The sequence below is a fragment of the Liolophura sinensis genome, chromosome 9, assembly GCF_032854445.1.
Source record: "Liolophura sinensis isolate JHLJ2023 chromosome 9, CUHK_Ljap_v2, whole genome shotgun sequence".
In the NCBI taxonomy this organism is placed as follows: domain Eukaryota; kingdom Metazoa; phylum Mollusca; class Polyplacophora; order Chitonida; family Chitonidae; genus Liolophura; species Liolophura sinensis.
Genome location: NC_088303.1, coordinates 16,265,284 through 16,286,733, shown reverse-complemented (window position 1 = coordinate 16,286,733; position 21,450 = coordinate 16,265,284). Strand labels below are relative to the sequence as shown.

At 38.2% G+C, this 21,450-nt stretch overlaps 2 protein-coding genes across 4 annotated transcripts in view; one reads left to right on the top strand and one right to left on the bottom strand.

Moving 5' to 3' along the window:
* The window catches only part of LOC135475426 (rootletin-like), a 42,258-nt gene extending 36,239 nt beyond the window's left edge, over positions 1–6,019 (top strand). For all 3 annotated transcript variants that reach the window (XM_064755315.1, XM_064755314.1, XM_064755316.1), the window contains exons 24-30: positions 748–888; positions 1,452–1,591; positions 1,878–2,007; positions 2,338–2,538; positions 2,898–3,067; positions 3,399–3,540; positions 4,125–6,019. In XM_064755315.1, the coding sequence (XP_064611385.1) occupies positions 748–888; positions 1,452–1,591; positions 1,878–2,007; positions 2,338–2,538; positions 2,898–3,067; positions 3,399–3,540; positions 4,125–4,481 (1,281 nt within the window). In that variant the 3' untranslated portion in view covers positions 4,482–6,019. The remainder of the gene's footprint in view (positions 1–747; positions 889–1,451; positions 1,592–1,877; positions 2,008–2,337; positions 2,539–2,897; positions 3,068–3,398; positions 3,541–4,124) is intronic.
* A 253-nt stretch (positions 6,020–6,272) lies between these two features.
* LOC135475648 (centromere-associated protein E-like) overlaps positions 6,273–21,450 on the bottom strand; it is a 44,042-nt gene continuing 28,864 nt past the window's right edge. Inside the window, exons 22-32 of the mRNA XM_064755580.1 lie at positions 18,181–18,482; positions 17,963–18,076; positions 17,140–17,235; positions 16,421–16,543; positions 15,261–15,434; positions 14,269–14,400; positions 13,475–13,645; positions 12,833–12,922; positions 12,558–12,663; positions 9,332–9,459; positions 6,273–8,539 (exon numbers count right to left, since the gene is read on the bottom strand). Of these exons, the coding sequence (XP_064611650.1) occupies positions 8,465–8,539; positions 9,332–9,459; positions 12,558–12,663; positions 12,833–12,922; positions 13,475–13,645; positions 14,269–14,400; positions 15,261–15,434; positions 16,421–16,543; positions 17,140–17,235; positions 17,963–18,076; positions 18,181–18,482 (1,511 nt within the window). The 3' untranslated portion in view covers positions 6,273–8,464. The remainder of the gene's footprint in view (positions 8,540–9,331; positions 9,460–12,557; positions 12,664–12,832; positions 12,923–13,474; positions 13,646–14,268; positions 14,401–15,260; positions 15,435–16,420; positions 16,544–17,139; positions 17,236–17,962; positions 18,077–18,180; positions 18,483–21,450) is intronic.

The following is a 21,450-nucleotide window of genomic DNA, read 5'->3' as shown; positions in this document are numbered from 1 at the left end:
GGAATGTGATAAATGGAGAAATCAGTGATTTAAGAGTAGCATCAAAAATGGTTTGTACAATTAAATTTAGTATATCTATAGGAAGACGGTGTAGGTGTTGTAGAGGAATGCTTGGTAGAATTATTGATGAGTTTTCTGTCGCTTAAATTGTCTGACTGTTTGCCTGAAATAGCTGTGCAGTTCATTTAACGTGCGAGATCTTAGGTGGGAAGGTTAACCTAATTGCTGAGGCTGGTAGATGAACAATGTGTACAAGAATGGAATTAGCTGTTTGTTCAGAGTTGTTGGCTTGCAGGCTAGTTGTAGTACCCCTGCATGATATTGTAAAGTACAAGGTTAGTCTGACAAGGAACAAACTTGTAGCCATCTTTACAGTGGCTTATTTTCTGTGTCCTGAAGATTAGTTCCTATACCTGTATGCATATGTTTTACACGTACTGTAAATCTTCAACCTTGTCGACCTTTAAAGCACTTTTTCGGCAAAATTTTTGTAGACAATTATTGTGAAAATGATACTAAAATGATTTTAATCTTCATTCATGTGTATATCCATGCAAGTATTTAATGATCTCCGCCTTAAAATTCATATTTTAGTATACATATAATCATCCAGTCCCACCCTCAGATGCTGTTCATACACAAGTGCCAGTCTGAGCTCTCAAACTACAAGAGTTAAAATATATCTTGTAATCGCTAGTAGTTTTCAATAACCCCTGCCTGACCATCTTGTTGATGTTGTTTCACCAGGTGTTACAAGAGCGTGTGGATGGGTTGAACAAGCAGATTCAGGACCTGGAGAGCAAGGCTCAGTCTCTGCAGCTGACCATCGACCGTCTCGGGGTGGCACTCGCCAAGACAGAAGAGGAGGGACACTCACACAAGGACAAGGTCAGTCTAGGCTCTGGCAAGAAAACCGCATATTTAAATGAGTCATCAGTCCTCAGAGGTCCAGCTGACCTCCCAAGTCACCTGGGTTGTTAGTAAACAGTGAAATAGACATATCCTACTGCATTTAACCTTAACTTTAGTGTGTAGAAATACATTTCAGATGTACATAAAGGCATTATGTGATGGCACTTTTGATGCCAACACTGACATTTGATGAAGACAAATTAATCAAATTTTACAAAGGTGGCCTTACAAGGTGGATGAATCACCCAGAATGAATCAAAATGTGTCACCTGGAAAATGCTAATCTTCAGGTGAAATAGTCAGTTTTTTATCATGACACAATTTTCAGCTCTTCCGAGGACCTTCCCAAAGCTGAGACCATACTCATTACTGATGCAAATGTTGGATGTACATGTTTACTATATCGATTTGGTGGTTAATTGTTGAAGAATTATATATGCATCAGTTACCCACCCTGAATCTTGTTGACAACTTTCTCATGTGGCTACCCAGCACATCAGTAAGGATGTAATGTAAATGTATTATTTGTGGTATTGTAGGTACAAGCTCTGAACCTGTCCCTGTCTGACAGTAACTCTGTGATCAACGAATTAGAGGAGCGAGTCACCCAGCTGCAGAGAGCACTAACCAGCAGTGAACATGACAGACGTGTCTTACAGGAGAGACTAGACACTACCAGGTCAGTAATCCCACCCTCTGTACAATGTAGGTTACACGATCCATCAACATGAATATATACAAAAACAAGAAGAAAGATTTAAATTTATGCAGAGAAATTGTGGTCATGTGGCCCTTCTTTTACAATGTTAGTACAACACAGTTGTACAAAACTTGTAGCAAACCTGTATCAAAAGACTACTTTTGTTATATCATTTTGCAATAAAGAGCACAGAAACATTCTTAAAGGTGGATGTGTGTGTTCCAGTAACCTGTGGTCAGTAAAGGTTAAATTCATTTATTTTCAGACAAGCCCTGAATGAAGCAAAGAAGCAGAACCACAGTTTATTGGAGCGGCTGCAGACATTACAGAGTGAAGTGTCTGAAGCAGAGGTCCGTGGAGCCGAGCTTGAGGGACAACTCAGGCAGAACTCTAACGTGAGTTTCCTCCCTTGATATTATAATCTTCTGTTGTTCTTATAATCTTAATGTTGTTGATCGGTTGAGAGTTCAGAGAAGTGACCGTAGGTTATGGTTTACACATTGGTCACACTTGACTGAACACAAAGTGTATTCTGATTTTATAAGTAATGATTACAGGTATTAACAGTTTAGCTATCACAGTCAAAGCAACTCCAGCCTGGAAACGAATATAGAAGTGTAGCTTCCATTGTTCATTAAATTAGTCAGTGTTCACGGTTTAGTTCATTTACCACAGTGCAGACATGAAATTGCTGTTTTGTGATTGGTGTATATTTGTGTCTGTAGGTTTTGGTTCAGCGACAGGAGTCTGAACAGGAGCTGAACCAGCGCTTGTCCAAACTGAGCCTGGAGCGCCAGACGCTACAGGAAACCGTCATCAGTCTGCAGCGGCAGCTGGGCGGGCTAGAGACAGAGAAGAAAGAGATGGAACGATCACACATTCGCCTGGAGAAGGACAAGAGTGCACTGAGGAAAACCCTGGACAAGGTGGGTACATCAGGCTTGAGAAGTACTAATACAAGTCTCTCTATTAGGGAACATATCTGCCTTCCACGCTACAAGTGGTGCCCATCATATAAAGTGTTTTAGCCACAGCTAAATCGTAACATACATAATGTGCTAATGGATAGTGAGATGCTGGGTGTTAATCATAAGCCAAATCAGTATGGCATCATGGCTTTCATTGATTAATCACTTGGTAACCATGTCTTTTGAGTTTAAAGAAAATACATAGTTTAAAGTTTTTCTTCACAGAAACATTTGAAAATATGCATGTGTACAGATGTCAGTGAAACATTTGCACGTTGTACATATTAAAATTTTGCATAAAATGTTGTTGTTGTTAGGTTGAGCGTGAGAAGATGCGAACAGAGGAGATTGCCACGAAGACTGTTGTTGAACGCGGCAGCCTGGACAGACATATGCAGCGTCTGGAGGAAGACAATGTGGAAATGCAGAGACAAATTCAGCAGCTGCAGGCGCAGTTAGCCGAGGCTGAACAGCAACATGCTCAGAGGTCAGTTAGAGGTCATTTGTGCAAAATCACCAAAACTGAAAATTGTTCTACGATGTTTTGCAGACAAGTGGTGTGCTTTTTAGTTTGGCTGTGCATGTGTCAGTCCTGTAAACTAGCTTTTGCAGAGGCCTGGATGGCTATGTGGTCCAGATAATCTGACAAGATTAATAGAACTCTCAGATTCAGACAAAATGAAGATGAAATTTCGGGTCAAATATAACTTGAGTTGGAATGGTATCCTCCAGGCATTGCTTCAGGTGGATTTGACAGTATCACCCAGATGTTGTTTTTTTCTGTGGTTTTCACACCCTTATCCGTGTTGCCTTGACAGACTGATTGACCTGACGACACGTCACCGCTCCGAGACAGAGATGGAGACAGAGCGTTTGCGCACAGCCCAGATCCAAGCTGAGCGCACCCTGGAGTCCAGAGAGAGGTCAAACAGACAGAAGGTCAAAGGTCTGGAGGAACAGGTGAGATACAAATATAAAATACTCTGACAGAAAAAAGGTTGTTATAACAGCCTACTAATATTGATTCCTTGATTTCCAAAGGTTTTTGAAAAAAACAAAAACACCTGTCTGCATTTGGCTTGTACATGTATCTGTTAGTCATATCAGTATGCAAAACTTTCACAAAAGGGATATAATAAAGTATGGTGCCTTTAGATGCCAAGATATGATATAAAATATTGTAAAATGTCAGAGGAGTATGACAGGCTGTTGTGGGTGAGGCAAATCCAGGCTATGCTCAGGTTAAGCTGAATCTTAGGTATGGCAGATATATTCAAGCATGACCAAGGTTTCAGGGTTTAACCCAGGCAACCCTATGCACAGTCAGCCAATCAGTGTCAATTCTGTATCTCATGACAACAAAATTGGTTAGAAATAAAAAAGGAATGATATTACAGACCTCAGCAAACATGACTTGATGCTTCTTGCGCAAGGATTTAGCTGAAACATTAAAGAGTGTCTAAAATCAAGCCATTGTTTCAGATACAAGACTTTGTTTTAAGTGTAAAACATCACATAATACAATGACAACCAATTGTTTCCAGATCAACACTTTGAAAGACCAGCTGAGTCAGGAATTGAGGAAACGCCAGTCTTACATTTCCCGAAGCGCAAGGACTGGAGATGAAATCAAGGACATTCGTAACATCCTTGACAACTCACTGTCAAATATCGCCCGTGACCCCAGTCTTGATCCCATCCTCCTCGACCAAGAGACCCGTAAACTGGATGACTCGCTCCGCTTCTCTTCCCCAACACGCCTGTCGCCACGTCACCGATCCCCGGTCCGCAAGTCTTCACCAGCCCGCCAGGTGCGCATCACGTCCACGCCCACGAGTCGCTCACGGGGATCCATGCGACGCAGCACAACAAGCCCTAGTCCCATAGCCTTCAGAAACTAACCCTGCTTACCACTCACTACCAAGGACATCACTGCCTTCTGACTGGTAGCCAGCATTTTATTCCAAGGACCAGTTTCCAGTCAGTGTCAGAATTTATCTTTAACCAAAATGACCAAGCTTTTTGGTTCTTGACAGAGGTGCTGTGGTTTCTTGGCCTTCCTTCCGTCCATATTTATTGCTGTTTACATTTTCACCATTTGTTTTACACGGTAACATTTGGCTGTAGTCTTGGTACAGATATTAAGGGACCATCATTTGAAAACAGAAAGGTATATTATGCTGTCTGTTTGGTTAAGCATTGTCTTATTACCTGACAGGGCAAAAGCATTGTCACACTAGATTGCTAGTGAAAAAAAGATTTGGTGAAAAAAAAACAGCTGTTTCTTGTGAGAAAAGAAGTAAAATTGTTAAAGAGATTTTGTTATCCAGCCAATTGGCATCATTCACTGAGCTCTGTAAGTCAGTCCGTCAGGTCAATGTAAACAGTATTACTGGCACATTTTGATACTTGTTATCTTCAGTTAAATTTAGACATTTTAGTTTTAGATGTTTTCATACAAATTTGTTAGTTTTATCTGTTTAGCTCATATTATTTCTTTTGTCAAGTCTAGATGCTTAGTCAGAATTTTTTATTTAAATAGATCTAGGAATATTTTATCTCACATATGTTTGTGATGAAATAGGTCAGATTCCAGTCCCAGTTTCTGTGACCAGTTGCTGATGTAAGAACCATAGCTTCTATTTTTATAATGTTTGTAAGTCATTATATAATGTTACCTGTAACTCTTACCTGCTTTCTTTTCTGTGATATTTGTTTATTGTTTCTGTTTTTTTTTTTTTTTTTGCTTTGTTGATTTACACTATGTTTTGCCGAGAATCACTGTACGTGTAATTTATGCAAGATCTGTGATAACATGTTGTATGTTATATAAAATTATATAAAACTTTCGTAATGTACATCCATAGCTACCAGTACGAGTTGTTAGGGCCATCCATAAATAACATGGGGCCAATACATGGGTACTGTTTTCGAGCTTTTGATAACGTAACATGGATGATCCTTAGAATAGATTTTTTTTTCCACTATACTTATTTGAAAAGAATATGAAAGTTCCAAAAAAAAAAATTACTGAAATGCATTTTTTTGTATTAATTTGGCTATATTTGTCTTGCCCCATTCGACTTATTTATCATAACTGACTTGTGTAGGGCCCTGCATAGCATCAAAGATAAGAGCACAACAGTCAACCATAATTACGAAACTCTGTCTTGGAGCTAAAATATTTAAAGACAGTATGTTTTGGGGGGGTTTTTGACAAGACTAGTTTCTAGATCAAAATAGGAGACAACTTTCTGTTTGGTTTCAGTTAAGTGTGTTTTTCTGTTGCTGTGTTGTTATCAAAGGCCTCCTGTGTTGGTTTTGTCACTTAACTGTTTGAATGATGATCAGGAGATCCCAGGATACATATACATACTTACGTGATTGCTTTATGCTATACATTTACTATAAATAAACTGTAGGTTTACATTTCACTTGATTTGGCTGTGTTAGTCGTTACACCTTATGTATACATCACTGAATGACCAAGTGGTCTGAACACCAGTGACTGATAGGCAATCCATTTTTTTCTCCACCCGTAATACTTTCTACCAGCAAGTATCTGAAAAATTCTTGAGTATGACATTAAACCACAATCAAGTATACATATACATCAAACAAAACACGTTACTGAGTATGGTGTACAACACCAGTCAATAGATAAATTAACAAAACAGACATGATTTGGACTTGGAGTCTTTTTCTGTATTAGGTAATTTACAGTGATCTATGTACAGAATCACAACTGCTGTCACATTAAGACAGTTTTGAGTTAGCCTTTTCGAGTGCTGCACCAGTAGGCCTACCCATGTACAGAACATATACACGAGGGGACAAACGAAAACACACCGCCCTTTACGCCTAGGCTACAACATTACACAACAAACTTTGGCAACAATCCTGGATTCAGCTCAGTTTGGACATGAAGCTATATGTTCTAGCCCATGTCAGATCTGCGATGTCTCACAGACTCGCATAAAATGTAAAAATTTGATGAATTGTGTGTGAGTGCCAAGGGTTACTATGCTTAGACACGTTCATGTGGGCCTGTGTGTCACAGAAGAAAATCCTGGTTGTGCGCACCCAAAACAGCTATTTCACTTTAGTACTGTAACACACACATTATTTGTATGGTCCCATGACTAAGCTATCAACAATGAACTAGCAGACAATAAATTATAACAACATGACATGTATGACAAATTATTAAGTCTGAGATGAAGTCTTCCGTTAATAAGCAATCATATCTAAAACAAACTTAAAATTACTTACTAAAGATTTAGAAATGGGATGAAAAGTATTTTTAGGAAAGCGAAATAAAATGGGCATGTCTTCAACTGTTAACAAATAAAGTTCCTTGCAAATGTTGATTGGCAAAGGTGTAAAAAATGATTAATTAAATGTATCATGTATATGGGGGAAAAAAAGGACAAACAAAACATGACTTTTCATCAACCGCATACTTCTCGCCCTTCTCATCAGTTGAGCATCTGCAAATACTTAATAAACACAATAAACATACAGGGTAATCTCCCTTTTCACACCACTGTGTATATTACTTAACACTTATTGCTAAAACTACCATACCAAATAAAACCATTACTCCCGATATTGATGAACTTGTGCTGACTTGACAGCAATGTGGAGCTACAATTTGTAAAATAAAGCTAACATTTCACCAGTAACAAGAAAAAAAAATTATTAGGTGAAAAATCTAAAGTATAAAACGTGTAAACTTCGGAAATTGATGGCACATACATGTGATCAGCTGTTTGGTTTTCTTCACTTCACACTCAGCTGTTAGTGATGTAGAGGGCATCAGTTACAAAGTCAGTCATATGACAGCTTTCCCAAATGTACACTCATCTGTCAGTGATGTACAGGGCCTCAGTTACAAAGTCAGTCACACGACAGTTTTCCTCACTCAACTGTCAGTTGATGTTGAAAACCTCAGTTACAAAGTCAGTCACGTGACCTCAGACACTCAGCAGGTCAGACAAAAACCATTGTGCTGGTCAGCGTAAAAATACATATACAATGTAACACATGACACCAACTGCTACAAAAGTTTTTCCCTACCACTACCATATAAAAAATCTGAAACCCTTTTCAAAGACATCACTGGATGCTGCCATAAACTTCTACATAATGGCATTTAAACAACCTAATCCAGTCCCTATCGGTTAACTGACACAATACTGTTCAGATTAAAGTGCACCTCAGTTCTGTTGCTCAGCTCTAGACTCTAAAAATATTCAAACTAATGTATAGTTTCATATACAAACACTACTCAAGTATAAAATACAGGATAGAGAGTAGCACTAAAGTAGAAACCAAGACTTTGCTCAAAAGAATTGGACAAGTATTTAATACAATGATTCACATGTTAAATTGCAGTGTAAAATGTTTTGTCTGATGTGTCCCATATTTGATACAACCAGGCCAAGAGATGTAAAAGATGACCCAAAAAAAAAAAAGATGATGAAATTTCCATGAAAACATGGCACACATAAAATTCTCCAACTAAATAAACATTTAGATATGCCAGAAGGGAAGGCAACATGACAAGCAACCCTGCTTAGTCAGTGTCTACAAATACTACATTAGTGACACAAGTGTCACAAATGCATGTACACTCATGTGACGGTATTCCAAATGGTGAAACAAGCCTTCCCAGACTGATACAGACAAGTGCCATCAAGAACAGTATCCTTAGCAATGCCAAGCGCTTTGAATCACGATTACATGTAGCTTGTCTTCACGTTTACCTACCCACAGTCTTGATTACAGTCTACTTAATTTGAGCAGTCAACAAAATCACAATATATACACATATACAGTAGGTAAGAGATATATTTACAAATTTTACTACATGTACATCTGTTTATCGCCTCTCTCGCAACCGCCGATGAACAATTTCATGAACGTCAACTCGTGCCGGGCTGGGGTCAGAAGGCATCTGGAAAACACGGGAAAGACAATAAAACCAATGAGCACAGGTTTCACTGACTTATTGTACCCTCTTCACTGACTTCTTTTCGCGCATAAATTATTTTCTACGATCATTATCACGTATACTGATGGAAAGGAGCACAAGCTCGCTGTAGTTCTTCAGCCGAACTTTTTGTGAAGCTCTGGAGAAGGGTTAAATCCCTTTCCTACTGGACAAAGCAGACGTTTTCCCGATCACATCCCAATCTACCAGACAGCTCCGCTGCCAACTATATGTGGGAAAAATTCACTTCTATTTTGCTTGTTGGTATGTTTATTCTTAAGTTACAGTGATGACAGCAAAAGAGCACTATATTCCCTTAATTCAAGCAAGTTATTATATTTGATTTTAACCAAATTCCAACAACGGTGAAAATTCAACGATTTGGGATCTACTTTTTTGTGAAATCTCAAAAACATAAAGCCTCATTTTTGGCCAAGTTTACCGACCTGTTTATAAATCTGTTAACCCATATGACAAGAATGCCTCCACTTCACCCACCCCTATCCCTCACATACTGTCACACAGAGAAGAGTTACGTGAAAAGGTGTTCAAAGTAAACAGTGTTCAATTACAATGAGTAAAGTGTGCATTTGACGAGGTAATGTGCAACAAAAAGATACATTAGAACAAAAAAATATTCCCTCGGTCGTAAGCTCTACCAAAAAACACAATAGTGCTACTGGTAAAATGTTCTACAAATGCCAGGATAAGATTCGACTTGACAGGAGGAAGAAGAACATTTGTATATCGTCCTACCATAAAAGGGGCAGTGTCAAAAGGTTGTAATATATCCGTCTTGTACAAACGTCGTTTCCTCCTCGAATCCTTGCCCTCTTCTTTCACACTTTTGACATCCGGTGACCTCAATTCTCGTTTTTTTACTTCTGGAGATTGGTAAATGGTGGCAGGAAATCGGGTTAAGGTGGTAAATCGACATTTCCTCTTGGGAGCGCTACGACAAACTACTTTTTGAGGTAGATATGGCACAGGAAGCAGAGACACAGAGCAGAAGAGATGAAAGTTCCGACACCAAGGAGAAAGAAAAGGGATGTGTTAGTAGAGATGAGGTTTGAGCCTTGAAACTTAAGGGGAAAGGATCCATGTTAATGCATGGAATAGATCCCTTTAAATTCAAAGCTGTGCAATGAGACAACAGTGAACAAGTTAGGATGTGCGCCTCTTCGGAAATGATTTAGTTTAAAAAGGAGAATACTACACGTCACTAGTATTACGATGCGTCTATGATATGTATGTATATGAACATAGCTACATGGGTACATATAGCATACAAATGACCTGCCTTGTCTTTATGTCACTTTAAGACACAAAAAAAACAAAAACATCCAATTTATTTCCAATTTTTTTTTATGCTGTTAAGGCTTATTCCCGAGTTATTACAGAAAGGAAGAGCAATTTTCCCCTTGTTCAATTTGACAGCTGCCCTATTTAAACAAAGGTTTCAATTCAATTCAATAGTATACTGAGCAAAACAGTACTTTCTACCTCTTTTCCGGTAAGGCGACACCTCCCACACAATGTAGATTATTCTAGTCAGGTTATTATTTCATCTTTAGTACAAACGTCACCTATGTCCTGGAGTTTCCAATACTAAAACCTTTCCATTCTTTTATAAAGTCAAACGGCAAATATTTGCGACAGAATTTGTGGAAACATGAGAGCAGGAATGTGAGGTTTGTATTGAAGAACAGATGTCACAGGAGAATGTGGTTCATGTGGTCACAATTTACAAATGCCGTCAGGATAAACTGAAAAGGGATTACAAGCCATGGGCCAATTACCCCTGTCAGGCCATCATTATGACCAGATCAACCCTACAATAAAAGTCATGTAGATTTCTTCAAAATCGTTATCTTTTTCATTAGCCAGAATATATTAAAAATTTTTTTAAAAATCCACCCTAAATTTTCTGATTGGCCCAAGAAAAGATTCTTATATGCTAGATGGATGAAGGCTCCAAAAATTTCCAGATGCAAAAATGCAAAGCCATTGCAGGCTCTTTCAGATCCTGATCTGATATTAAAAGTTGCTGACAATAATCCATTTGTAAATTGAAGATGACCCACTCATTGTGACAGTCCCAACACCACAAAAAAAAACATGTTACCATTCAGACAACACTGGACAACAGACAGTTCTAACATCCCTCTCCGAGCTATTGTCGATAGCATAATCTAACATCCCTCAAATATCACCCCAGGGGCTACTGGTTCCTGCCCACATTAAAGCGACCACCATTATATGAATGAAAAATTCTTCAGTGTGGCACTTAATGTCAATCAAATAAAAATTAAACTGCTTGACCCATCCAACTGGCTCTTAGCTCAGATGAGTTTGCAAGTCTATCTATTTGTGGTTTGGTTACAACCCTCAGTCCGGCACATGTGACCGGTGATTCCATGTACCTGGTAGGGTGAGAAGAATTCCACAGGATGCATAGATCTGTCTCTATGTGGTATGATTACTACATGCACCTGTGCTTGGTCCTTCAACAGGACCTATGCCATCCAGCTATATTGTCTCCAACTCTTAACCATGCACTATGTTACGTAAGTGAAATATTTTTGTGTACCACGTAAAGCTGCAACAAAATAGTAAATCTACTTCTGCCATTTCTGACACATTTCGCAACAATCCAGTAAAACGCATCTGAAATTTATTTTTGCAGTAAACAGTGTACGCAGCCTATAATAAAACAAAAAAACATAATTTCTACACACTGTTTATATACTGGAACACTTTGAAAATGCATAACTAACAATGAACCATTGGACATGAAACATGTTTATCAGTCAAAAATCTACAGGAGACTACTCTGTCCCTATTATGTCTTCACCACCCATAAATGTCATGTTTGTCTCAATAGTTTCTTTTTATGCCTAAATTATATAAAACAAAAATTACCATCTTCTATGATTTGGGTTTTCATGGTGTGAAAGCATCAAACAGAACCATGTATTGCAGATACGAGATGTTGAGACAAAGAGACACAGGACCATATCTAGGGTCACTTTAGTTCTGGAAAACATTTGGGATCCCACACTATTGGCAGCCCAATCCAAACGAGCGGTCATAAAACTAACAAGTAAATTAAACAAAAATGTGATGGTTTATAAATAAAAAGTTTTCACAAAAATTTCTTTCATTCACAGATTCAAAAGCTCTCATAGAGCAGCATTCAGAGAAGCATTTTTTAAATTTCTTTACGCAGTCACAATGTCACCATTAAAGTTTGGGATCAGAGCCTTTACTGTTTTTCTAGATATGGCCCTGAGACAGATAAGCAAGCTGTCATAAAATATTCATGTCATTTGAATGTACATAACAAATTAGTCACTACTTTAATATACATACATAATACACAATACAATATAATTTAACTTCCAAAAGCTGATTCCACAAATCCCTTTCTGACATAAGCCAAAACTTAAAAAATCTGTACAATGCTTACTTTTTGGTACAAGAAGTTGCAATCTGGATACATTTGTCTTAAGATAACACTGATGAGGCGCACAGAATTTTAATTTCTAAAACCCAAACATAAGCTTTGAGATCTTATTTCAAATTTTGACTGAAGTCAGAAATGACTTTGTGGAATCAACTCCTGGATTCTAAGGCCAGGTTCATGAACACAATTAATCGTTACAATCACACAACTGCCCTGGCCATGCAATGCCTACAGTGCTGGTTTCCATGGCAGTTATGGCCCTTGGATGCCTATGTATGCTTTCAGCAAAATTATCCACTTCACCAGAAATTATACATACTGGTATAAACATGCATGAAGTAAGCAGTGGTAGAGACAAAAAAAGAGTAGAAAGAATAATACTGGCCAAAAAGTTGATGTGTTTTCAACACTGCCATTGGAACATAATGTTCACAATAGCAATATATGATATGATTATGTACTACCTGTTGACATCCCCCACCTGGCCATCCCATACACATATACTCATTAACTCACCTGTTTTGGGGGAATTCTGCAGGTTGGTCATCATCTCTCCCAGACGACTCATGGCCTTTCGTTTGCTCGATCGAGACGGCCGATTGGTTACAGAATCTTCATCATCCTGCAGATTAAAGATTAACTAAGCATTCACAAAGCCACGTACAACATTTTATTGTACATTTGTTGTATAATATTTTGTACACCACTATTCTATTTTCCTTTCTTTTTTTTTTTTAAATCTTTATTTTTCATCCAACACCGTTTCTTATTTAATTACTACAAAAGCTCACCATGATAGAGGACTGAGAAATATCATCTTCAGCAGATACAGAGGACTTGGAAGATTTCGCTCTCCCCTTCTTCAGTTTTGTTGTACTCTCCTGAACAGAAAAAAAACAACAAAAAAAATCTTAACTGGTACAGCTGAAATACCTCTTTGACAAGTGTGAATCACTTTTAAATTTGATGGCAAATATTTACACCATACTTAGAGGTGTCTGAATCCTGGTTTAATTCATGTGACTAGAACATTCTTTGTTTTTTTCTGTCATCATTATGAACTGCTCCCTGCTTCTCTTTGAAAGAATCGTTCCTCATTTTATACATTAGACACTTTCTTAGTTATTTGTTTGTTTATGCTGAACATTGTTCTGGAAATTAGTCTTGCAATGAATTATTATTAACCCAAAACATCCATTTTGGTTGAGGGCTGGGACATGAATACCTTTTTTGACACCTAGATTAGAAAAACTTAGACTTCACAGGGAATCAAGTGGACCGACGAACGGACAGATAGAAGAGCTGAGGAAGATTTGCTGTGAACCTACAGACAGACAGACAGGCACACACACACATACACACACATACACACACAAGGCTACACAGGAGCTGAAGGACGTCTGTTGTGATCATGTAAGCCTATATAAACTAACCTCACGCTCTGTTGTCACAGGGACATTTTCATCGCTGCGTCTCTTCCTTCCCCTTTTCTTGGGCTTGGCTTCACTGGGTGTGACATCTATCTCACTGTGTCCCCTGGTACTGTTGTCACAGTCTGTGACGGAACTGTGGCTGGATGAACGAGGGTTCCTGACCCTCCCACCCTATACACCAAAACAGTAGATACAGGTGAGTCAACACAGCTAGCAACTGGACAAGTAAATTCTTGACACATCACACCTCAGTATTCACATCTAGTATCTGTGGTGAACATCAAAACTGTATGTCTATGCCTAAAATAAAAATTTAAAGACACAACTCTAAATTGCATCTAGCAGACGAAAAATGCCCACGAGAGCAAGAGTTAACATGCGAATGCACCTGCCCTTTATATCTATTATCATTGATAGATGTACATACATACTGACAGACACAGTACCTAATCCACCCAGAGTGTGATTCTCTGTACAAGAGACAAAGATAGTGATCTGTCAGATTTCAATGTTCACAGAAGTTCATGCAGGCCCTAAGAGTCTATACAAGTCCATTTAAGCAATAGAAATCCATGGAAGGACATGCAGGTGATAGAAGTCCATATAAGCCATAGACTTCCATGTAAGCTACAAGAATAGAAGTCCAAACGGGCTAAAGAAGTTCACGCTTGTAATAGAAGTCTGTGCATTTCCATGCTAACCATACAAGTCCATGTAACTACAGAAGCAGCTGTTAGCCAGAGGTCCACGTAAGCAATGTAAGTCTATGTAACTTGCTACATGTATAAAAGTACCTGTAATGTAGCTATCTGGCCTTGCAGTTCGCAGTTTGACTCTTTCAAATCAGTGATGATCTGATCTTTAGCCTTCTGCACAGTGCTGAGTTGTTTTTGCACCAAGATCTTCTGTCCTCTTTCGTATTCATACTGAAACATTGCATGAAACATTGCATGAAACATTGCATGACACGTCAAAACAGGTCAGACATAATTAACATTGAAGTAGTAATAATATAAAATGTTATTTCAGTTGTCTTCACCATCAGACCTATTCCATGAAACCAGCACTAGAACATTTAGTGCTTTGTGAAGAGGTGTAAGTTTTGCACAGAATTGCGCTCATAGCCTATTGAACGACATAGATGTAATGGTTGGAATATAACTCCAGTAGAGTCGCATCAGTGTTTAAGACTCCCTCCAACAGTCAGGTGAGGTGAGCTTGGTCTTAAGCTCCTGTGCATACTGAGGTTCACACAGTTTTTCCAGACTGCTTTGGTAAAATTTGAGTGAAACCACTCGGCCAATCAAGAGACTCATAACTGAATTACATGTATATGGGTAAGTGTCAAGGAGGTAACTTTATAAACACTGAACTGATCATCATGAAAATTTAGAAAGCACACGTTTAAGTCACAGCAAAGATGTGTACAAATTTCATGAATATCCCTGCAGTATGTTCAGAGGACTTGTGCTGACAAAATCACATCTACAGGTTTCTAAGTATCGGTACCTTAAGGGGGGTAATTTTGCAAATGATGACATGAAATGATACATTTACGTGCAAAATTTTTGACAATGGCATAGGCCTTTGCAAATGTTTACAGAAATCTGCATTTTCATGACGAGTGTAGAAACAGAGTAAACAAAAGTTAAAGATCAAAAGATGACCTTGTACATAGATAACTGAACAAAGATTAGTGGATGGCTTAGCAGTCAGAGGGTAGTCAGAGTGAAAGTACAATTGAATTCATTGTTAGAAAAGTATTAAACAGAAACAAAAGTTTAACCTGTTTTCTGAGGACATCTAATTCCTGCTGTTCATCAGGCGCAAGCTGGGAAAACTTTCGGCGCCCGCGCGAACTGGCCGCAGCGACAACTTTGTGCGCCTGTTCTAGTCGCTCTATGTGTTCTTCTAGACAGACAATTTTCTCGTCTCTTTCTAGAAGCTTTTTCACTAAGTCCTACAATTAACAGAAGGAAGAGCCCACTTCAGTGGCTATCTTTACACAAGGGAAATCAACAGACATTTACTGTAATTGAAATAAAATTTCAACCATACTAAGCTGCTCATTTCTCCAAATTCTGAGAGTTCTATTGATCTTACAAAGGAGTTTGAGGGTTTGCTCACAAGGTAAGACGATTTTCCTCTGGAAACATGTAAGTTTCAGGGCCAAAAGTAATATTTCCTGACATTTATTTGTGTCTAAAGATGAAGTTTTGCATGTTAAATTTTAGGTCATTCACAGCACAAGTTTTTTTCTCATTACAAATAGGAACTACAGTTACGCCTCTGGGTCAGTGTAAGATTTTTCATAGGAAGAATGTAAGTTTAGCAGTAAAGTAATATTTCATGACACAGATCTGTCATTAAAAAAAATGAAATTTAAGGTCATTTTTTTCTCCTTAGGGAAATGAAATAACACTTCTGGGTCCTAAAAACATGACAAGCCACGTTCTATCAGCACACATTATTGAGAGGGTCTGCAAAGTATATGTAACATAATACTAAAATCATCTGTAAGCTTGCAACTGTTGGTTCTGTAAGACTCATGTTGATGTTGTACCGTTGGCTTAGCTAGAATTTGACATCACGCCATCTGATTTCTAGTCTTCACCTATTTCCGTCTCTCCTAAGTTAATTTTGTCAGAATATGGCGTCTCAAAGACACTGAGACACCCCCCTTGCTTAAACCTATGCTCTGTACACAAAGTATATGTTCGTCTGATGGTACAGAAGATCATTTTATCCTCACAAAGCAGGTGGACACAAGTAACCAGACAAATCACTGTTATAAGAACGAACAATATTGTTAGGTTATCCCTCTCCATTAGAATAACTATGACCCTCATGCCATGCAGTTAACTGGAATCAGGGGTATTTCTGGTCAGTATTTGGGGCATCATGCTAGAAACAGGATAAAATCATATTTTGGAAGCCCTCACAAACCTTGTTGTTGTCCTTTCCAGAGTTGGCTCCCTTTTCTTCTCGGAGCTCTTTAATTTCTTTGGCTTGTTTCTTCATCAGGGCTTCCAGACTTCCCACAAGTTGATCACGCTGAGCTCGCCAAACCTTAGATTGCACAATTTCAGTTACCAGAAAGATAAATTCAATAAGGCAAAGGCTTAAACTGCAAACTGTTCAATTATTTTCTTATTTGATGCCTCAATGATCACACTGTTCGTCAGGACTTGTTGAAACTAAGCTGTCAACAGCACTAATGTGGTAGTTTGCAGTGTCTGAAATTCGCTGAAGACCACTTGCCTTTCAGCAATATGTCATGCATAGCCCGGGAAGTTTCGCATTAAAGTCAGTCACTCCATCCACAAAAATGGCCACCATTGTAAGTGAAAATTTCTCTGTTACGGTGATAAATCAACAATCAAATAAAAAAATAAATTATACCCTGTGTAAGGTGTTTTCACAATACATTAGGAGTTAGATCTACTGCAAGAATAAAATGACAGAGAATTAGGAAAATATAACAGCCCTGCCATTTACTATGCAATTTCCCAGTAAAAGACAAACTGTAGAGCAGGGAAATGCACAGTCAAGTCTTAGGAGTCAATGGGACAAGACTAGAGGAAGAATGTATACAAATTCAAGATCTCCCCAAACTATTAGGCTTTATGCAGCATTGTGATTTTTATTCTAGAATACAAAGTCACCTGAAGTTCTTCATCTTTTTTTCCACCGATATTAGCCACCTCAGTTTGTAATTTTGATACTTCCTTCTCTAAATTTTTAATCGCAAAATCTTTCTCCTGAAAAATAAAATGAAAAAAAATAGATGTACTTATAATTTTCATGCAAATTATAAGTCAATTTATTTAAAAATATGAATTCTCCACATAATAAGATGCAGCTGTCTTGTGTTGATCTAGAAAATGTGATGCATGAAGATGCCAGAGGTACAGAATTGATCTGAAGTCCCAATGTCGCCATACCTAAAATGACACTTACAGTAAATGAAAGCTTTTACTGGCCGATATCATGAAACATGATGCCTAGGCTAAACACATGCATGGATATTAGCCCCTGTATTTACTCTAAAGATCATTGCTCAGTGTAACTACTGTGTAAGCATATGTCATACAGATACATGGCAATTATACATGGATTTATAGGGGACTTTTATGTAACTGTATACTATCAAGTCTGAATTTGTACAGAGCTCTTAAGACAGAATATCCACCACAGTGTCACACAGTCAAAATACCAACCAAATAAATAAATAAAGAACTTTAAATCTCCTCTTTACGCATCTTGACCTGTTTGTTTTCATCACTGATAGTCAATAATGATAAAATGTTTTGCCATAATGTTAATAAAATGTACCGATTCAAGATATGATGACTGTAAGTAACGTATTCAACAAGGCAGTCACAGTATGTTGTTTCTCAATGGCTAACTTTTGAGGAAGTATGGTAATAAGATTATATCGACCAAGCACATTAATTTATCACATTTTACAGAAGATAGTGATGGTACCTTTATCTTTTTCCTGAGATCCAACAAAGTCCTCTGGTCGTCTGGCCGACTCTGAGTTGAGCCCTGAAGCTTTGTAACTTGTGCCAGCTGAGCCCCCAAACATTTCACTTCATTCTGTGCGTCTGAATCAAACATCAGCTGGCATTTCAATCACAACCCTTCTGATCTGGTATTTTACTTTCAGGGGTTTACTATTTATTAACTTATTCATTTATTGCCGTGTTACGTTGTACTCTAGAATATTTCAATGACCAGATCTGATGAATGTAGTGATACTCACCCGACAAGGACTTCTGCAAGTCCTTTATTTCATCTGACTTCTCAGAAATGGCCAGAACCAATTCATCCTTGTCAATACGCAGCTCCTGAATCACAGACTCCATTTTTGTTACTTCCTTGGCATACGCATCTTTCTCACTTTCCAGTTTTGTTCCACTGCGAGACATTTCTTTCATCTGGTGGTCATTGCTGGAGTCTTTGTTAGAAAGGTACTCACATTTCTCTGTTAACTCATCCACTTCTGTACCAAGATGACAGAGAACCAATATACACAGGAGTGGAGATTAATATGATCAAATAAACAAGCTTATCCACTCGGATTAAGCTTTCAATCAAAAACCATTAGAAAGCCAGAATAAACATTTCACATACACCACTATCAAAGAAGGAAAAACACATTTTACATGTATGAAGTTTGATTAAAGCTGGTGGAATATGTTTTAAGATTGTGCTGTGACCAGTATTCTCAGATTTATTTTTGAAGGTTCATTTGTGCATACACATATGCAGTACATTTACACGTGATGCACAGACATTTCTCAAATGAAGTTAAATAATTAACTTTATTATTCATATAAAGGTGAAATGTCAGGATTTCCTTCACCGATAAAAGTGATATCTCACCGGCTAGAGTTAAAGATCATTTTTATTACTGCACACCCCAACGTCATGACGTTACAAAGAAACATTCTGTTTACGATGTTCCAATCCTAGCTTAGAAAAATGAGGTCATAATACAAGTTTAGTCAACTTTAACAACAAGGCATGACGTCATACAAGATGTCATGTGTGAGGTCATGCTGTATACACAAGTCTGTGAAGGCCTACAGCTGTAAACATTGCTTAAATTTGTTCATATACACAAAATCATGATACTATCTAATTATGAATAATAAATAGAATATTGCACGGTGAAGGTTGAATATCATAAATATTTTTCTCGTGTAAGGTGGAAATGATAACCTACTCGACGCCTCGCATCTCACCGGTTATCATTTTTTCACCTCACTATGCAATATCCTCCATTTCCCCCGAGATATGTTGCGAAACATCCTATGGACCAAATCCTGCGGGCAATGTAATGAATGCATGATAAACAAAAATACATCTCTGTTAGCAAGAAGGCAATCTAGCAAACCTTGTGATTTATTATCACTTCACTTTCGCGTCTCCCCACCATGGTTTTGCAAAAAAGGTAGGACAACCCTCAAAAAGAGTAGGAAAAGTAAGACAGATAAGAGGCCTGTCTGAAAAAATAGGACAGATAGGAGGCCTGTCTGAAAAAATAGAACAGACAGGAGGCCTGTCGAGGAAAAATAGGAAAAGAAGGCCACCCCTGTCTGAAAAAGTAAGGAAAGTAGAACTGATGAGAGGTCTGTCTGGAAAAGTAAGAAAAGTAGAACTGATGAGAGGTCTGTCTGGAAAAGTAAGAAAACAAGAATTGATGAGAGGTCTGTCTGGAAAAGTAAGAAAACAAGAACTGACGAGAGGTCTGTCTGGAAAAGTAAGAAAAGTAGAACTGATGAGAGGTCTGTCTGGAAGAGTAAGAAAAGTAGAACTGACGAGAGGTCTGTCTGGAAAAGTAAGAAAACAAGAACTGACGAGAGGTCTGTCTGGAAAAGTAAGAAAACAAGAACTGATGAGAGATCTGCCTGGAAAAGTAAGAAAAGAGGAGCTGATGAGAGATCTGTCTGGAAAAGTAAGAAAAGTAGAACTGATGAGAGGTCTGTCTGGAAAAGTAAGAAAAGTAGAGCTGATGAGAGATCTGTCTGGAAAAGTAAGAAAAGTAGAACTGATGAGAGGTCTGTCTGGAAAAGTAAGAAAACAAGAATTGACGAGAGGTCTGTCTGGAAGAGTAAGAAAAGTAGAACTGATGAGAGGTCTGTCTGGAAAAGTAAGAAAACAAGAACTGATGACAGGTCTGTCTGGAAGAGTAAGAAAAGTAGAACTGATGAGAGGTCTGTCTGGAAAAGTAAGAAAACAAGAACTGATGACAGGTCTGTCTGGAAGAGTAAGAAAAGTAGAACTGATGAGAGGTCTGTCTGGAAAAGTAAGAAAACAAGAACTGATGAGAGGTCTGTCTGGAAAAGTAAGAAAACAAGAACTGACAAGAGGTCTGTCTGGAAAAGTAAGAAAAGTAGAACAGATGAGAGGTCTGTCTGGAAAAGTAAGAAAACAAGAATTGATGAGAGGTCTGTCTGGAAAAGTAAGAAAACAAGAACTGATGAGGTCTGTCTGGAAAAGTAAGGGAAGTAGAATTGATGAGAGGTCTGTCTGGAAAAGTAAGAAAACAAGAACTGTTGAGAGGTCTGTCTGGAAGAGTAAGAAAAGTAGAACTGATGAGAGGTCTGTCTGGAAAAGTAAGAAAATAAGAACTGATGACAGATCTGTCTGGAAGAGTAAGAAAAGTAGAGCTGATGAGAGATCTGTCTGGAAGAGTAAGAAAAGTAGAACTGATGAGAGGTCTGTCTGGAAAAGTAAGAAAACAAGAATTGATGAGAAGTCTGTCTGGAAAAGTAAGAAAAGTAGAACTGATGAGAGGTCTGTCTGGAAAAGTAAGAAAAGTAGAACTGACGAGAGGTCTGTCTGGAAAAGTAAGAAAAGTAGAGCTGATGAGAGATCTGTCTGGAAGAGTAAGAAAAGTAGAACTGATGAGAGGTCTGTCTGGAAAAGTAAGAAAACAAGAATTGATGAGAGGTCTGTCTGGAAAAGTAAGAAAAGTAGAACTGATGAGAGGTCTGTCTGGAAAAGTAAGAAAAGTAGAACTGATGAGAGGTCTGTCTGGAAAAGTAAGAAAAGTAGAACTGATGAGAGGTCTGTCTGGAAAAGAAAGAAAACAAGAATTGATGAGAGGTCTGTCTAGCAAAGTAAGAAAACAAGAACTGATGAGGTCTGTCTGGAAAAGTAAGGGAAGTAGAATTGATGAGAGGTCTGTCTGGAAAAGTAAGAAAACAAGAACTGTTGAGAGGTCTGTCTGGAAAAACAGGAAAAATAGGACAGGTGGAGGCCTATCTGAAAAGGTAGGAAGAGTGGGACAGATGGGAGGCCTGTCTGGAAAAATAGGAAAAGTAAGGCAGGTGGGAGGCGTGAACATTTCTAAAATTTGTAAATATTTGAGAGAGCATGACATGACTCGGTGAGTGTGGTGCATAACTCCCAACTAAGAGATACACAAGGTGCAAACTCCATCCTGGACTTGAAGAGAGAAT